The sequence below is a fragment of the Macrosteles quadrilineatus genome, unplaced genomic scaffold (genome assembly GCF_028750875.1).
Source record: "Macrosteles quadrilineatus isolate MER2022 unplaced genomic scaffold, UCM_ALF_1.0 Scaffold_1__1_contigs__length_201487025, whole genome shotgun sequence".
Lineage (NCBI taxonomy): Eukaryota > Metazoa > Arthropoda > Insecta > Hemiptera > Cicadellidae > Macrosteles > Macrosteles quadrilineatus.
Window position 1 is genome coordinate 152,444,773 of NW_026542594.1, and position 19,793 is coordinate 152,464,565.

At 32.7% G+C, this 19,793-nt stretch overlaps 1 protein-coding gene across 1 annotated transcript in view; it reads right to left on the reverse strand.

Moving 5' to 3' along the window:
- Nucleotides 1–13,160: 13,160 nt before the first annotated feature.
- The window catches only part of LOC129001632 (ras-GEF domain-containing family member 1B-like), a 28,326-nt gene continuing 21,693 nt past the window's right edge, over nucleotides 13,161–19,793 (reverse strand). Inside the window, exons 6-11 of the mRNA XM_054429002.1 lie at nucleotides 18,834–19,388; nucleotides 18,278–18,421; nucleotides 16,948–17,144; nucleotides 15,886–16,037; nucleotides 13,405–13,477; nucleotides 13,161–13,279 (exon numbers count right to left, since the gene is read on the reverse strand). Of these exons, the coding sequence (XP_054284977.1) occupies nucleotides 13,258–13,279; nucleotides 13,405–13,477; nucleotides 15,886–16,037; nucleotides 16,948–17,144; nucleotides 18,278–18,421; nucleotides 18,834–19,388 (1,143 nt within the window). The 3' untranslated portion in view covers nucleotides 13,161–13,257. The remainder of the gene's footprint in view (nucleotides 13,280–13,404; nucleotides 13,478–15,885; nucleotides 16,038–16,947; nucleotides 17,145–18,277; nucleotides 18,422–18,833; nucleotides 19,389–19,793) is intronic.

Below are 19,793 nucleotides of genomic sequence, written 5' to 3' on the forward strand. Positions count from 1 at the left end.
GAAATAAAGTTGAGTACCAAATTACTATGTAATTTGTAATTGTTGTAATTGTACATTAAGTGTACAAAAGTGAGTTACTGGTGTGGTTTGATGGTTTTTAGTAAGTGAAAACAATGCTTCATAATAGATCAAAATCACCTTTTTTAACTTATCACGTGTGTATGTTTCCTTCCTCTAACAGTTTAGAACAGTTTTAATCTTCATTTAACAAAATGAAGATTTTTAAAACTTATACATACGTAATATACTCATACTTGCGCCTTATCTACATTCTCAGGATAGCTCGACATTATGAAAGCACAAAGCACTAATTAAAACTTATATATTGCTACTCTTCTTGCTATTCAGCTATAGTTATAACCTCCTTCCACTTGTCGTGTTATTGGTATATTTATCTTCTAGTTTTTTATTTCTGGCTGGTATCAGGTCATGAACTAAGCAATAAACCTGCCTAGTGCCTATGCAGTTTTTTTTTTAATTTGTACATTGTATCCTAACTATGAATAATGAAACCGCTGATCTTAGTCAGTAACAAAGCTACACACGTTATCACACACCATTCTACCCTCATCCTTCACTCATAGTCGGGTTGAAATACGGACCTAGGGGGCGTCCCCATCTCAATGATTGTGTTCTATTTCTAATTTAAGAATATTAAACACACATCTTGTTTCAACAAACTCTATTTCCAAACTAAACCAATGTTTACAAAAACATGTTTACAAAAATCATCTGTCAACAAAAGATATTTAAACACAAATAAATCATATGACTAAAAGAACAGACTTAATACAACATCCCGCCTCAAGATGTCTACATTTTCATGAAGCTCGGTACCGCCTCGGTATCTTGATGGACCTTCTGTAACGGGTAACTGTGCTAGCGTCTGGACGATCACGTGGGTTAGATAGACAATTAAGGACCGTAGATGAACAGTTTGAAAGAATACAATCTTCTCCGTAGTATGGTGCAGGAACTAAGAACTTCCGGTTTCGTCGAATGGTTCTCTTGTCAGTGTCCACAAGGTAGGAACGTGGTTTGTTCAATTTCCTGACTACTTTACCATGTCTACGTAGATCTGTGATCCATACCATGCTTCCCTCTTCTAATTCACTTAAACCACTCGCTCCATGTCTTTTATCAAATTGCATCTTATACTTCGACTGGTACTTATTCTCCCTATCAAAAAAGTCTTTATTTTCCACAGGATTTCCAACCAAAGTAGATGGAAGATTGTCTCTTATTTTCCCTCCAAACATAAGTTCTGGAATCAATGGTTCACTGTGATTAGTTGAGTTCTGAATACACACTGGACACGATTTGATTTTTCTTTCTATTTCTTGAGAAATTCCAGGCCACCACATGGTTCCCAAAGCACGTTTCCTTGTTTTTGTGATTCCCAAGTGTCCACTGTGAAGCCTCTCGAGCATTTCCGCTCGTAGTTCCTGAGGTATTATCATCCGAGTTCCTCGAAGCAATAACCCATCAATACAACTTAACTCGTCTTTCACGTTAAAGTATTCTTGAATCTCATTAGGTAAACTTGATTTTCCAGGCCATTCGTCTAAAATTGTTAACTTGAGTTGTGCACATATTGGATCCCTCATTTGTGAGTGAAGTTCTTTTGTCACATTTTCGTCTGTAGTGTTTATACTAATCATACTGATTTCATGGACAAAGGCTTCCACTTCTTCTGTCAATTCGCCATCTTCATTAGCCGGAATAGGACTTCTCGATAGAAGATCTGCTATGGCAAGTTCTTTTCTTGGGGCCCAGGTCATGCGATAATCATATCTCATCATACGCATTCGGAATCGCTGTAGCCTTGGTGAGAGCTCGTCCAAATTTTGTCTTTTGAAAACTGAGACAAGCGGTTTGTGGTCGCTCTCAATTGTGTACATTTTACCCATCAGGAAACATTTTAAACGGTCACTTGCCCATGTGCACGCAAGCGCTTCTCTCTCAATGTTACTGTAGTTTTCTTCAGCAGGCGTTAGAGTCCGAGATATATATGCCACAGGTTTCTTGTTTTCTCCTTCAACTTGTAGTAAAACCACTCCAAGACCTTTTTTTGAAGCATCACAAGAAAGAATCGAGGGCTTTTCCGGATCGTAAACAGTTAAACATGGCTGTGATGATAAAATATGTTTTACTGTGACAAAAGCTTTTTCCTGAGTTGGTCCCCAAAAGAAATCATTTTTAGTCTTTAACAAGCTCGTAATTGGCTCTAAAATCTCACTGCAGTTCGGAATAAATTTAGCCAGAAAAGTGATCATGCCCATGAATCTCTGGACTTCATTAGCATTACTTGGGGCTGGTAAGTCCACAACTGCTTGTACCTTGCTTGGATCAGGCTTGATTCCTTCCTTAGACAGCACAAACCCCAAAATAGTCACAGTCTTCTTGCAGAACTCAGACTTCTGCTTATTCAAAGTGATTACATTAGCTTGCACTCTCTCTAGAACGGCTCGTCGTGTTCCTCTTTCGTTCTTCCCCATATCAAACAGTCATCAATGTGGACTAAACAGTTCTTTGCCCCTTCTAAAGCTTTTGACATACGGCGCTGAAACTCTTCATGAGCAGATGTAATTCCAAAAGGTAACTTACAGAATTTATACCTCCCGAAAGGGGTGACAAATGTTGTGTAATCTTGTGACTCCTCTGCAAGGTTCAGTTGCCAGAAACCGGAATTCGCATCGATCTTGCTGAAGTACTTGGCTCCCGCGATCTCGGACAATGAAAGTTCAATCTTTGGAATAGGATAAAACCGACGTTTCACACTGTTGTTGAGTTTGGATAGGTCCGCGCAGATCGTAACCCCACCTCTCTTTTTTGCGCAAACTACCAATCAGTCGCGTGTTCAACTGGGACAATCACTCCTTTTTCAAGCATATTCTCTAACTGCTCTTTCACCTTGCTTTTTAAAGGTATTGGTACAACCCTGGGGGTAGATATAGCATAAGGAACTGCATTCTCCTTGGAGCGAGTGGTTTTAGACTTTCAGTTCGATAAAAATCCACTAAGCTGCCACCATGTTCTATTTCTAATTTAATAATATTAAACACACATCTTGTTTCAACAAACTCTATTTCCAAACTAAACCAATGTTTACAAAAACATGTTTACAAAAATCATCCGTCAACAAAAGATGTTTAAACACAAATAAATCATATGACTAATAGAACAGACTTATACAACAATAACATATTTTAATGTATTGTGATAATACGGGTATTAGTTTATTACAGTGTTGATATAGTGTGTAATATTCACTTTTTGTGAGTTTGAATACAGTGTCCATTGATTCAAAGTATTAGCAATCCTTTCATTATTTATGTTCTCTATAATCGCTATAAAACTTTAAAGGTTAAATATTATAATATAATTAGAAAATCCTCTTTTATTGGAAACCTAAGGTATAGTAATGAGTTTTGAAATACAAAGTACAACACTGAATTGCGGTATTATCCACTTTACTAGTTGTGTCTGCGTTCGGATTGTAAAAGTTTTGAGTGGGGTAGTATAAAATACTTTAGACATACAGTTAAAAATCCCGAAACCTCTTAAAAAAAAAAATTAAATATATATATTACGTCCTATACCTAAAAGTATAAGCCGCTACGAAATTAAATAGATTAAAATGCATTATAAAGCTCTCCATTAATGTAAACTCATTTAAGTGTAAATGGCTTATTCTTTCGCTTGCAGGATTTGAAACATGATATTAGTTTTGGTAATTTGTATCATCTGTAACAGGCTTTTGACAGCTTTTCTCACCTTTGCAGTATCATTAGTAGTATTGGTGATGATGACTTTACACCACGAACTAGCTCACTCAGCCCAATGGTGAGAAAATGATGACTATGTTCCATGAAAAAGATAGTTCATATCATATTATTTGTTGCTTCGTAGCTAGAGTATCGTACTTGGTCGTATCAAACCCATTTTTTGGTAAAAATTCAATTTAGCTTTTCTTTATTATTCTCTTTTAGAAGAGATTAGTTACTCGTTGGCCTTTCACATAATTTGGCTTGATGGCAAAATTTTACTCCGTAAAAATTTTGTTATCATCAGTAGTTTTAATGATACTATTTTAGATGTTGTAGAAGTATTTTTTGAATCTTATTAAGTAACTGCCATTAAACTGACAGTGTTACATTACGTATTATCTTACTTTTCCAACTTTCCAAATGAGATTTTCATTGTAAAATTACTTTGAATACACAGAACTGCAAATTGTATCGCTTGAATATTTTTGTAATGTTATTGGTTAGGAAATGATTGTACAAATAAATAATTTTATGAATTATGTTTAACATGTTATGGTTTTAACAAACAGGCATATTATGCTGTCAAATATTATCTTTTCAGAACAACTGCCATTTTAAGTGACTTCAGCAACCAAGAAACTTATTTCTGCACCGTCCTGTGAGTAGCTAGACAAACTACGACCCAGTCGTCGTGGATGTTGTAAAATGCTAATATTTAATATACAGGGTTGGGCAAATGTGTGGATACCCCTAGTTAACTTTTTAATGGGTGACACCAGGAAAACTAAACTCCACATACCTTCATAAAAAATAAAACTGCACTTTTTGGACGGCATCCCAATTTTTCCCGGGACCCCAAAATGGGGTATTTTGGGGGTAGCTCCAAAATTTTAAATGTAAAGCCCCATCGAGTGACACCTCATTTTAAGGGCCTTTATTAAAGAAGCATATCAGCGAAAACTAGAGGTCTCTATCTCAACCCAGTACGACATGGCGGTCATTTTAAATTTTCATCAGCCTGAGAGAACCCACTTAAATGTAGGCATCACTATCCCATATTAACTTTTTAGTGGGTTATACCAGGAAAACTAAACTCCGCATACCTTCATAAGAAATAAAAATGCACTTTTTGGTCGGTATCACAATTTTTCCCGGGACACCGAAATGGGGTATTTTGGGGGCAGCTCAAAAATTTTAAACGTACAGCCCCATCAAGTGACACCTCATTTTAAATGCCTTTATTAAAGAAGAATATCAGAGAAAAACTAGAGGTCTCTATCTCAACCCAGAACGACATGGCGGTCATTTGAAAATTCATCGTACAATTTAACCGCATTAAAAGTTTCTCTCAGGCTGATGAAAATTTAAAATGACCGCCATGTCGTACTGGGTTGAGATAGAGACCTCTAGTTTTCACTGATATTCTTCTTTAATAAAGGCATTTAAAATTAGGTGTCACTCGATGGGGCTTTACATTTAAAATTGTTGAGCTGCCCCCAAAATACCCCATTTCGGGGTCCCGGGAAAAATTGTGATACCAACCAAAAAGTGCATTTTTATTTCTTATGAAGGTATGTGGAGTTTAGTTTTCCTGGTGTTACCCATTAAAAAGTTAACTAGAGGTATCCACACATTTGCCCAACCCTGTATAGAACGTCAAAGTGATTTTATGATCCTGCATTTAAATACAATTTTATATTCAATAAAGAAAATCTTTGTTGCAGAATACAATGACTAATTTTGTTGTTTATAATGCGATAAATATACAAATATAATCAGTCCATGTAGGTTCAATACATAACTAAGTTAACCACCCGCAAACAACGGAAATATATTAAATTAAATTTAAAATTTATATTTTCTATACCCTTTTTGGTTATTGTTTATTTATAGGGTAACCACATAAAATGTATTTGACAGTAAGTAATGCCAGCCAACCGTTTAACATATAAATCTTACAATTACGTTTAAAACTTAACTGTAGTAGTCTTAGGTTGTGAAATACAATGCCCGTAGCATTTATGAAATAAATGGTACTCTCGAATACTTCAACCGTAAAGAACACAATCAAATGGAATACATATCTGAAATGCAATAATATATTAGAGAACGTTGATCCGCTTCCATCTAATCTCGACCCAACACTGCCAATCTCCGTCGCAAACAATGGCTTGCTAAAAGGTTTCCTTCCATTACATTTTGTGAAATATTCTCGTCTTAAGTTTTACCGATGGATTATAGACTTAACGTGGTTAAGTTTGCTACGTAATAATTTCGCATATAACATAAAGACTAATATTAAACAAGATATTATTATCGTGGAGATATTAATATTATAAACGTTAATTATTTTAAAATTACTACTCATAGGACAAACTTACACCTTACCTAAAGAAAAGAAGATAATAGCAATGCAACGCACAGCCTATTTCCTTTTGGTTCTTACACTTAACTGTAAAAGGGTTAATTGTTTAATTGTAACTGGTAACTATTTTCCAAGCTATAATTATACCCTTTCTACAACAGTCAAGGATAATGAAATCAGATTTTTAAACGGAATCATTCAACAGTCTTGTAACAGAGAAGTCCAAAAAAATTTGAAAATCGTTCACAATATGGCAGAAAATATAGGTCATTGTTATTTAATGACATTTGTTTCATTCTTACGATATTCACGAAGTTAAAAATATTTTATACAGAACACGAATACTGTACAGAATATGTTGAAGTAACACGTAGATGTTTTGTTAATGATTCTTATTGACTCCATAAGTGTTTAATTGTAATTTTTAAAGCATTAAAACCCATTTTTTATGTAGACCCATACGCTAACGACTGTTTTCAATTATGTAAAGCGAATACTATCTTTCTCTCATTTAAAAGTTAAATTAGTCTAAATACTACTGGGAAATCCTAAGCGCAATAACTTTCCAAAACGAGTTTTTAGTTGGTTTAGAAGTTGTACGGCTCTACTCTTATCCTCTAGAGGTAAAATATAGTTAGATTTGTTAGGTATTTATAGTTTTTTGCAACATTGTTTAAGCCTATTTATCTTTTTTTTTTGTAAGAATAGATGTCAATTTATATTTATTCTAATGGGGAGAAAACCTCAAGAATAAAAATAATGATCGAGCTAAGATTAAAATTTGTTTTTAAAAGATCGAAACTAAGTATTGTCAACAATAAGTAATACATAAAATAAATCTTGCCTGGATTATAAATCATAGATATGTACTGCAGTGAATGTAAAAAGAGTATTAGCACTGTTTAAATGGAGAAAAGTGGTCATGCATTACGAAAAGAAGACATTTATCAGTTATTTTCTATTTATTCGGGGATCTTCTAAGACTTTTTTTAAATTATTTATTTTAAATGGCTTTTGTGTGTTAATTCTGTTTTTATTTCACCAAATTAGAGGATTTATAAAAAAAAAAAATTATCCAAATCAATTTTTAGTCACTTTGGGGTAAATTTCAAAATTATAAGAATTTTTTTAAAAAATTTCAGTTTTGAATAACTTTTTTCTTTATCAACATAATGTAAAAAAGTAAATATATTTTACTTTCCCACATAACAATGAACGTTTCTGTGTATTGAAACCATGGTAACTCAACAAATACAGCTTTAGTAGACCTTTTTACAATAATATGAAAAATGTTACACAAAAAGATCAGATTTTTAATGTAAAACATACAATTTTATAGGAATAAATAATTGCAGGATATTCTCTATACACACAAACCTTCTAAATACTACTAAGAACGTCTGGTTAAAATTTCATTGAAAAATAATAAGTAGTTTTAAAGTTATTCAAACTTACGTAAATGTAGTAAATAAAAAACGTAGTTTTGAGAAAACGCCGTTTAAAGTTTTCATTTTACTTATTGTTGCTAGGCGCAACATCTTCAATTTTATTATAAAAATCACTGAAAAAATTCTCCAAATCAAATAAAACTTTGCATACATGTTCAGTAATAATTAAGGAATAAAAAATTGTCACTTTTGAAAAAAGTCAAAATATTTTATAAAATTGCCTATAGATGGAGGCATATCCCCTTGAGAAAACTACGTAAAACTTACTAATTTATTTGTCTTTTGCAGCTTTTTTTGTAAACTTAACGGTTTTCGTGAAATTTGACATCAAATATTAATGGCCGCCATTTTGAAACACTTGATGATTCATAGTATGATTTTAAACCAAAATAGGTGTTAATAAGATAACCATTTTTACAAAATCTCAGCGCTGTATCTCAAACCACCGTTAAGAGGTTTTTTTGTGTGTACAAAACACAATACAGACAGACTGATAACTATGTACTACAGACCCATGTTTCTGTGGTGAAATATGTTTGTCTTGACCTAAGCAATGACGCCATTTACATGTGTCTTGAGAGTAACGGGACACCTTATAGTATTTATGATTTAGCTTTGACTATCTATGAAACAATTAATATAACTACTTTAGTATCCAATAGTCAATGGTTTTAGTTACCAAACATCTCCTAGCCACACCTTAAATTTTCCATATTTTAAATACTTAAATAAACATCGAGGTACTGTCATCATGTGCTATTTCCATTAACAACAATTACACGTGTAAGCACATTTTTACAGAGTCTAAATTACAATACGGCTGTATATTTGGTGAAATACACCGTATCCGCTTCCCAATCACAGTTCATTCCCAGACTTTTAAGGCAGCATATTAAAGGAAAGCCAAGAGTTTAAATAATGCCAATATTTTGATATGAGTTTCAATTTTGTGTATACGAAGTACTTCGTTTTGTAACATACTAAAATTCACGGAAAGTGTATGGCCAACAATTGAAGATATCTTGAAATTGATTTTGAGAACCGTAATTTGTATCTGCTGTAACAAGCTGTTGACAATTTTGTTCACCTAGCTCTGTCATCAGCAGTGTTGGTGATAATGACGTCACTCCACTAACTAGCAGCTCACTTAGCCTACTGGTGATAACATGGTGAGAGCGAGAACTAACTAGGATGTATGTGGTATTGTGTTATCACTATATGTTGTTGAGCCAACAAATATATTTTTCATCATCAACATTTTGATGGATGTATTTACTTTCAATTATCAATTATTTGACGTACACCTAGGTGCGTATTTTAACACAAACATGAGTAAAGGATGAGTGTAGAATAGGGTAAGATGACCAGTGTAGCTTTTGCTCTGAACTTAGATCAGCTATTTCTTTCTTCTTTTTTTCTTGAAGATAAGATCAGCTGTTTCTTCAGTCAGGGTCATTTATTTAAAGCCCAATTATAATCAGTCACGTTAATTAATCAATTATTTTCTTAACAAGATATGTGTAAAAATGTTGACAAAACCCAGTCATCATGTCCATTGTGATTTTACGTATGCCTTACTAAATAAAATTTTCCCAAATATTCTACAAATAATACAACATTACCCAGCTAATAAAACTACGAATTTATTTTTTTCTTTAATCAAGTTTTACTAAAATTTAACTTGCTAGTTTAATTTTAAAATAATTATAAAAAGTATTATTAGGCTAAGCAAATATACTTCGAAGCACAATTTAATCTAATTTAATTTAATTTAATTTAATCTTAGTTTTAGAAAGCATCTTACTGGAGGTATGAATTTATTAACTTAATGTTATTTACTTAATCGTGTTTTTATTTTTATATTAAAATATGAAAGTCGATCATAAAGTAGATTTTATTCGAGATACGTATAAAAATACAGTAATATATTAAAGGACTTTGAACCGCTCCAATCCAATCTCGACCCACCACTGCCAATCTCCGTCACAAACAATGACTTGCTAAAAGGTTTTCCTCCATTACATTCCATCAAATGTTTTCGTCTAGAGTTTTACTGGATGGATTACGAAGTTTTAACGATGTTCAACCTTTCTGCGCTCAAAAATATGTTCGATAATATTTTACAAAGTATTAGTGGAGACATCATCATTTCAAAAAAGCATGCTCGATTAATATTCAATCAGTACAATTTGATCTCAACATCACTATTTTAGAAAAAAAATATGATATCGAATATAATAATAACTCTGCTTTAAAGAAATTCATTATAAGTTATATTAATTAATTAATTTATAACGGTTTAGAAAATACGTTCAACCACACAGACTATTTCTTTTGTTAATATGTCAAAGTGTGTTAAAGAATCCTGCATTTCCTTTCTATGGAAGATAATTGAATACAAGTCCCGGGGCAGTTTAATATTTCAAAAAGTTATATAGATCGAGCTTTAAAACTTGGTACGCAACTAATGGGCATTAAAATAATTTTAAAACATTACTCAGTGATGTGCTACTTCCTTAGGGGATATGTCTTGCACAGAATTATATGCACATACAATTAAAGATTTTCACTAGTACAATACAATGCCGCAAATTTGAACTCAAACGGACGTCCGAGTCAAAAATGACCGTTCAAAGATATTTTTACTCTGCCATTTTGAATCTTTGAACGGCAGAACGGCTGCCACTTTTTACTAAGTTGTTCTTTTGAGCTCGAATTTGTGGCATTGTAATCTACTAATTAAGACCAATAACTATGTGCATATCAACAGCATACGTTTACGATTTTTTGCGACTCCTAGCGGGCGCCTTCCTGAATAGGTAGCGTACAATAGCAATGCAAATGTAATACATATTTGAATTGCTGTAATTTTTTACTTAGTTTTTAGTTTGAGTTTGGGTTTGTGGCATTGTATTTTAATATCAAAGACGTTTAATTTGAAAGTCATATCAACATATGCTTATGTTTAAGATTTTGTTTATTCCTCAGAGGAGTTAGCGCATCATTATTACGTTTTGAAATATTCAACCGTCCCGGGACTTCTTTTCCACCCGTATAATGGTATATAACATTCTCAATTACGCATTTGAGTGTATATAAAAAGCGAATTTTCAACTACGAAAAATAAATTATATCTAGGACTGTCTAATTGTTGTACAGTTTACATAAATCATACTGAATTCGACTATTTTATTGATATTTACATTAGTTTATATATATATATTTTTTATAATTATTATATATTAAACTAATATTGAATGTTGGACTGTTTACAATTGGGGGAGTTTGTCAGCAAAAATTACAGGAAGGGAAGAACATCGCATTTCTTGTTATTTGTGACTCTGACTATCTGCAGTGATCCAAGATTATGTGAAACTTTTAAGAGCTTCTAAATGTATTGCTCCTTTTTAAATATTGACCAATATACAACGTGCACTTATTGCTATTTACAAGTTTTTGTTGCTATTTGCATTATACCTTATTTTGTTTGATTTAATCAGTACCGACATTTTACTTTTATACATTATTTTTGATATTTAAAGTCAGTTGTATCAGTCCTATATTTTGTCCTAAAAACCTTTATTTTGTTAGTTATACGTATGGTGATTAATTTTGTTTTTTTGAAAAATAAAATAGGCATACAGTTCACACAACCTAATCATGCTTTGAAAAAGGTCTATGTTCTAAATTTCAAACAATTACGCTTAAACATTTTGTACTTAATTATTCTTGAAATTCTACTCTACATTTGGAGCAAATAAATACCCAATATCTTTAACTATTCATAATTGAAAATCCCTTCTTAGTGTTATAAAAATAGATAAATAAATACATAACTATACTACAGTCACAAATATTTACATGATTAGTGGATGTATTTTGTAAATACATCCTACGACTCTCAGCAACAATTGATAAACACTGTAGCACTTTCCATGATTTAATATAGATTTATATATACAGGGTGTCCCATGAGTAAATACAAAAAAATCAGGGATAGGTTTATTGGGTCAAAATAGAACACAAATCTAGAATTATATTATAGTTAATATTAAAATATTAGTTATTAAACAATGAGGGCCATTTTAAACATTACAACTCAAATTGTTAACTGATTGTGTAAAAAAATGACAAGAACAATTCTATTAAAACCATCCATTCTTTAATAAACTTAATTAAGTATCTTGTTTTACTAGGAGCATATTGTTCTCGTATATTAGTTTAGTTAAAAATTGTGTTAATGGAACGCATAATTATACAGGAACCCGTCATGAACTGGATTCCATTAGGTTTAAACTTGAGATAATGACAGCTCAAGGCTCTTCATTTTCAACTCACAAAATCTAAAAAAAGATTTATGCATTTAATAAATACATATTAAGTGCTCTACAAAATTATAGCTAAGTAATATTTAATAATAACCAAGAAATCAATAGAAATTGTGTTAAAAGTAATAACTTTAACGAACCATTATTTATATGATCTGATTTTTTAATCGGTCGTAATCAAATGAGACTAGGTTCTTTCATTGCTTACGAGTTTATACAACTATTTTTGTTGTATTTGTAGTGTCTAGAATTTGTGTAGAGTGTATGTATTTTCCTCTTCATAGGACCCCAGGCATATTAAACTGTGTTATTAAATAGTTACACTTTAAGCCTATGGTGTTAAGAAATCTCACGATTTAGTAATTATTTATTTATCAACCATAAAAAACTAAATATAATTAGAGTACGCGGATAGGGAAGTTTGGTAAAGGCTATTGGATAGTGATGGTGATTGATGGTAACTAAGCCAATTAGAACGCTGAACAATGACGGCGATATCATCTGACAGATGTAAATTGTCGCCATAAACATATTGCATGGAAATTCTACATTAATTGAAGTCGTGTTTGCCATATCAACTACAAAACATATGATTTGTATTTGGCAAGTATAACAACAGTTGATTTTTGAATGCATGATTTTATTGCAATTTTCTTCAACGTATATCCTTTGAATTTCATAACTTGAATACTTTTTCCTTTAGGATAATTGTCTTGAATTTAATAGTCCTTTTTCGGTCCACTATTGTTAATAGCTTATAAATGCAAGGTTATACTATTTTTCTTAATCGACCTTAATCTTTGTGCATTTTATATGTTCCTCAGAGAGAAAGAAAAAAACTACAGGAAACGAAATGTGTTTAAAATTTAATATATATATGTTATATGTATATAGTGGGACCTCTAAAACTAATACCACTAAACACATGTTAATGCAAACCTCAATAAAATATTAACCTTATTCACTTTTCTTAATTAGTAATTGCCATGAGAGCATTTTTATCGAGGTTCTATATACTCGAAAATTTTGCTATACAAAAAAATGTTTACAAAACCTTAGGAGAAAGGTGAGTTTAATCAAAGATCTTTTCTTGAAAAAAATATTAAGTTTATTAAAAATCTTCGGTACAAAATTTATTATTTACAAACATATCACAAAATCACAGTCTTTAACCCTTTAAAATCTAATACTGTACATTTAAAACAATTTACAGCAATTAAACATTTCTCAGATAGTTTCATCCAACAATTGAATAATTCCTTCTATCAACAATAAATCCACTTTGGTCATCTTCGTATGTTTGTACATTGTACATAGGATTAACGACATGAGCAGGTCGGAAGTGTTCAGTGTTCGGCAGGGTTAAACCTGCAACATGAAATAAAAACAGAAGTTAATAACATTCATGTAGATATATAATTATTTTTATACAACACATTAACAATGGACAGAGCTTGACTTAGTAAGTATGTAACAATATAGTACCTGCTTACTTCAGTGTAATGTAGTGTTCTTTTTCCATTGTAGTTTCTGGAGGCTCGCAGTCAAAAGACGCCATCATCAGCGCTGAAAAGTATATAGAACATGTTGAAACAACAATAATAGACAAGATTTTGTATCACTGTATCAATCCGTATGGAGAAGTCAGGAAAAGATGAATTGATTAATATTTTATTGCGAATAAGATAGTTTCAATGATGTTCATATCATGATTGAAGCATTCTAATTGAGCTATGGTATGTCCGTTTGATATAATGCTGATATCGATGATTTGTATGAACGCTTGGATCCGAATCGAATGAATGCATCTAATATTTATGTAACTGAAATAGGTTGAAGCATGCTTGTTTGATTTTGAGATCAAAGGTTTTCCGAATGCATTAATTAATCAATCAATTACACACATAAGCTATTTTACTATACATGTGAGTCAGATTATGTTTTATACACATTTTACATTGTAAACAATATTTACGTTTTTTACACTTGTTATTTCAAAGTTTTTGTGAAAGGGTTTGCAAAAATCCTAGTTGAATGTTGAAATTAACTGTGTTAAAGCGAATATTTCAATAATTCTAATGTATTTTCTATCGAGCAGCTTATAATTATGATAAATATGACAAGGTCGGTGTGCAATATTTATAAAGATATTTTTAGTAACCACTGTTTGAATGTTGATTCTATAATAAACCATTTGATTGATTACCCAAAATTGCTGTTGTCATAAACAATGTTTAGTTAAATTTATATTATTTAATGTTTGTATTGTTTCCTTAAAATAAATTATTAATGTTTTACAAGTATTTTTTTACATACACGTTACCTTTATAAAAAATATCCAAAACGTAAAGTGGAAAAACGTAAAGCAATTATAAACATACTAATGGGAAATGGCGAGATGAATTTCACACAAATTACATTTATATTTAACTGTCTTGTATTGATGAGACTTTGATGGATAAGCTAAAACCCATTGGTAGACTAAACACACCTATGTTTTGTTTTACCATATAGTAGTTTACCAAAGTAGTTTACCTATGTTTATCATACAGTAGTTTATTTAGTTTGACGATGCAAGCAGAATCTTTACTGACATTCAAATGTTTGCTTTCCATTGAACCTTATAGAATAAATCTCTGACACAGTGGTCCAAAGTTCTGTATAGCATTGACCAATGACCAGCTTACACAATTAATAATCTAACCTAAATGTTTTGTCTTGATTAAATTCTCTAAATATCATATCGTAAGAGTGTAAGCAATTTTTCTCCGATACTGGGGGTTAGTATATTGTTGTTTGTTAGAAATTTATTATATAAAATACCCCCGTCGCAGCAAGCTTGCATACTAAGCGAATTTCCATTTACCCGGCTTGATTTCTACTAAAATATTCCCTATAAATTTACAGATTTATTTCCTATTTAAATAACATTAATTTTAGTGAGTAGTTAGGTTTGCTGCTACGGGGAAGATGTTGAGGTGTGTTTTTTCAATTGAAATATTGATAGCTTAGTATAAAATAAGCCAAATTGCCAAATTTGATTAAAATATATCCATAAACAAGCAAACTAGAACAGTTTATTTATTCTCCATAAGAATAACATGGGAATTTTAAATTTACAATTTTTTAAATTTTCTCCCTAGTCAATGAACATTCAAAAAAACTTCAATATACTAAATTATTTGTTTTTTTAAGCTCTTCAAAATGGTCTAGAGAGAAATTTAGAAATTTAAAGTTTTTAGGGTCAAAAATGAGAAAAACCCATTTTTACCCCATAAAACGTCCCATAAACCCCTGATCCCATTGTCCGATTATGCTGGTTTGCGAACTCGTTCAAATAAATGTAGGTTTACACGTTTGTACCAAATTTCATCAAAATCGGATCAATTTTGCTTGAGTTATCGCGCTAACGGACACATATATAAATATATATATATATAAATATATATATAATATATATATATATGAATTTGAACGGATGGCGTTTTTGGCCTCTGGGGACCTCAAAACGAAAAAATAAATCGGTCCCGGGTCTAGGTCTTACCATGAGACCTACGGTAATAGCTTATTCCCTATATGGGAAATTCGCTAAAAAAACTAATATATTAAAATTTTGGATATTTATAGGCATGCACTATGAATACGATACTCCCTGGTGTGTATTAACGTCCGCACTAGTGAGTACTAAGAGTATCCCCAGTACTATCATGATATTTAGACCAATTCGTTAACCAAGGCAAAAATGTTTTTTTTTATTCAACTATAAACTCTGTAGTTCCCTCAGTTGTTATCGGCTGTATGGGCTATTAATTAACAGCTGTGTCTAAGAAATATGTCGGCCTAAGTCACTAACAAGGAAACAAGATCGCTCCACTCATCCTACACTCATCTTCATTCATACTTTAAAATATCTACTTTATTGTAGGGTCGCTATTTCATTGAAAAGTATAAAGTATAAGTATAAAGTACTGTACCATTCTCAGACAGGACGGGAGAGCCCTGCAGGTAAGCTAGTGCCTTGGAGCAGCGTGGGAAAGGACAAGTGGTTTGCTGCCAGCCGATGAAGTCTGCCAGGCTCTTCGCCAGCGACCACGCTGCCTCCATGTTGATGTGGCCGTTCGACAACCTAGGGACATCATTGCACCTTTGTTATAACCATCGGCGTTGCTTATAGTAAACCAGAGAGCAAGACAGTTTTAAAAGTTATAGACGTAATATCTATATAACATGTTCTTTCAAGAAGAAACTCCATCGTAGGAATGTGCGTTTTCAACACAGAATAAATGAGACTTGCCATAGGTTAACAATTAAAAACCGACCAACGTAATAATCTAAAAAACCAATACAAATGATACTGTACATTTCCAGTAAATAAGGATTTTGTATACAAACGTACAAAAATATTAGGTTGACAGCCTGTACAATGCAACAACCTCAAACTACTCACTTAGGCTAAGTAGTCGTTTTGCTGTAGCCTAGTAAAAAAGAATAAAATTTGCAAATGAGCCAATTAAAGTTAAATGAGCTATTAGTTGTCAGCTTGTTAATATGTCTGTTCCAAGCGAGTTACTGATTTAAGGTAGCAATTCTGGTAAGTACTTTCATTTACGACGTTTTATGATAGTGTATTCAGTCTATATTAAATATAGATTCGTGATAATATCATGTATACACTATTAACTGTTCGAAAATAAAACTAAGGACATTTTTATGGATGTGTTAACACAGTTTCAAAGTTTAACTGTTTTAACATTCATGTAAAATAAAATGCTGTAAGATCCGCTTCATTTTCATAATTTTAACTTCTAACGAGTCTACATCCAATAGGGAAATCATAAAAGTAGCTCTCGAAACCCCGTTTCATGTTGCGTGTAGGATTTGCACGGTTACGAAACAATTCTCTAGAGATATAAGCGACTATCAGAACATAAAATTATATTCTACAATGTTTTATTTTATAGAGAAAATATTTTTTTTATTCATGCATCGTTTAAATATACGGAGTAGTTAAATATACAGAATCACTATTTATTTACTTTTTTGAACACAACTCGGTGAGGTTGTTAAGGTCCTTCACAAGAAGGCTGAAGAGAGGAACGACGATGTTCTGTCCAGAGCTACCAACAGACCTCCACACCGCAGCTTTGAGCGTGGAGCGGTAGTTGTCATGGTCAGAGGTGGCGTCCATTGCCTGTCTGAGAACCGACAGTCTCTCACAGCTGCTCTTGCTCCACTGCAAACACAAGTAACGTACATTCAACACTGAAACTGATTATTAATAAATGGCCTGCCTTGAACCGCCAGTCTTCACAGTCTTACTCCACTAGAAGCAAAAATAGCATTCATATAACACTGAAACTGTGTATCAATGAAAACCGTTAGTCCTTAAGTAAGCTAGTTAGTCCGTTAGTCCTTGTTCTAATACTAACACACCTTCTCAGAAAAATATTTCAAGATTACTCACACTGATAATCAATTCAGAATCACAGTAGAAAATACTGAGATTATCCGTGGAGTTTTCCGTGGAGACAATACAAGCCATGGATTATAAACAGTTGGGACTAGCGACGAAGCATGATTGTTATTGGGTTGGCAACGACTTGGGGTATATTAGTGCCTAAGAAGGTTAAACCTTTTTTGCGTTTTCGATTTATAAGAATATACCTAATTCGCATAAGAGTGTCATAGGAAAATTGCAGAATGCATTCTCAAAAACTGCCAGATATTTGTATAAAATTAAGACGAGCAAGAAACTCCCGAAACGCATGAACAACTACTTCTAGCAATGTTTTGAGATATTTGTCAGTAGAACACTTACTTGAAAACAATTCTTTTTATAATTATGTTAAATGTACCAAATGTAAGAAAACAAAAATCACAAGGTATGTTGACAACTATTTGTTCAATTCTCTCAAAGCAGGCAAATTTTTTAAAAGTTACATCTGCTAATCGTATGGATCCATGCAGGATTATTTCTGTCTGAGCTGCAAAATCTGGCCAAGATTGAGAAAATTTCGATTGGTTAGGCTCAAGGTCGAGTTTAACCAGAACCACCAGATGACATTAGCAAGCAAACACAGGAAAATATCGATACAAAGGATATGTATGTAATGTCCACACCTTTACTAATTAAACTTATACATGTTGATAGTTCTGAGCGAAACTGATAAGTTACATTTATGAAATACAGTAGTTTTATTTTGTAATATATCTATAAAAAATGTGTTTATTTAAAACCATAAAACTTGATAGTTCCGCTTAACTGGATTTCAGTGCTATGAAAGCAGTCCTAGTATTTAGTTTGATGGTATACAAGTTATATTGAATCATATAACGTAGGCATTCTATTTATCATAATTAAGTTACCGTTTTAGACAGTCTTGAGACGGGGGCCATGTTTAGTCCTCCTAAAATGGCAGCAAGAGAGTTGAAGTTCCCGATGTTGAAACACTCCTTGGCAGCTTCCACCCAGAACTCGGTCATTTTCACCCGCTGCTTTTTCATTGAGTACTGGAAAATGACCTAATTGTCATTCTATAATCTATACTACATAAGAGAGTGTTAAGTATTTACATTAGTAGGTATTTTTGGTAGTTATAACTATGTACACTACACATATTTGCATTAAATTGCCTCAAAAATCACAAAGAATGATTAAATGTTCACCCCTATAAGTGTAAGCAAGGTGGATTGAAAATGTAGTTTACTTTTGACTTTTTCGAAACTTATCAAATCTGTTGGCCACTATGTTTTTTTTTCAATGGATTATTTAATTTAATATGACATTACTAACTTTAAGGTGGCAACATTTCTGTTTGAATTTCTATATCTTTAATCTTACAAGCCTGTAACATCTTTCAATATAGACATTGACACTGATTAACCAACATTTTGAAATTAAACAAACAACATGAACATATACCTTGCATATTTCAGTCGCGACCAGATAGCTGAGGCGAGAAGACCAGGAGATGTAGGCCTCAAGGTTGCTAGTGTTGGTAATGTGTAGAGGATGAGAGATGTCAAGCATGTATCCTAGAACAAACTCCTCCGGTCCTATATACGACATTCTCTCTAACTCTACGGCAGTCAGCTGCTGTGCCAACATCGAGGGAGAGCGACAGACTTCTGCTGCATCTGTCTGAGAACAAACATTGCTTTGACACAGCTGTTGTAGAGGATGAGAGATGTCAAGCATGTATCCTAGAACAAACTCCTCCGGTCCTATATACGACATTCTCTCTAACTCCACGGCAGTCAGCTGCTGAGCCAACATCGAGGGAGAGCGACGGACTTCTGCTGCATCTGTCTGAAAACAAACATTGCTTTGACACAACTGTTGTAGAGGATGATAGACGTCAAGTATGTATCCTAGAACAAACTCCTCCGGTCCTATATACGACATTCTCTCTAACTCCACGGCCGTCAGCTGCTGAGCCAACATCGAGGGAGAGCGACAGACTTCTGCTGCATCTGTCTGAGAACAAACACTGCTTTGACACAGCTGTTGTAGAGGATGAGAGACGTCATGCATGTATCCTAGAACAAACTCCTCCGGTCATACGTATGACTTACACCAACGTCAAAGAGTTCAAAAACTAAATTATAACATTTAAATCTGTTATTATATGCAGCTTCTTTTCATAATAAAAGAAACTTTATACTAGTCTCTGCGATCATCCACAAAAGTGTATTACTATCACAGTTAAAGTCACATAGCCATGTTTGTGGTGATAGCAGTGAAGACAAGGTCATTTATAACTGCCAATTTTTGAACCCCCTATGGATTTGTTGGTTCATGAACAGACTACAGATCATGTATTTCTGAGGATAATAATTTATCTTTGGAATAGTACAGAGATTTTCGAGAATATAGTTCATC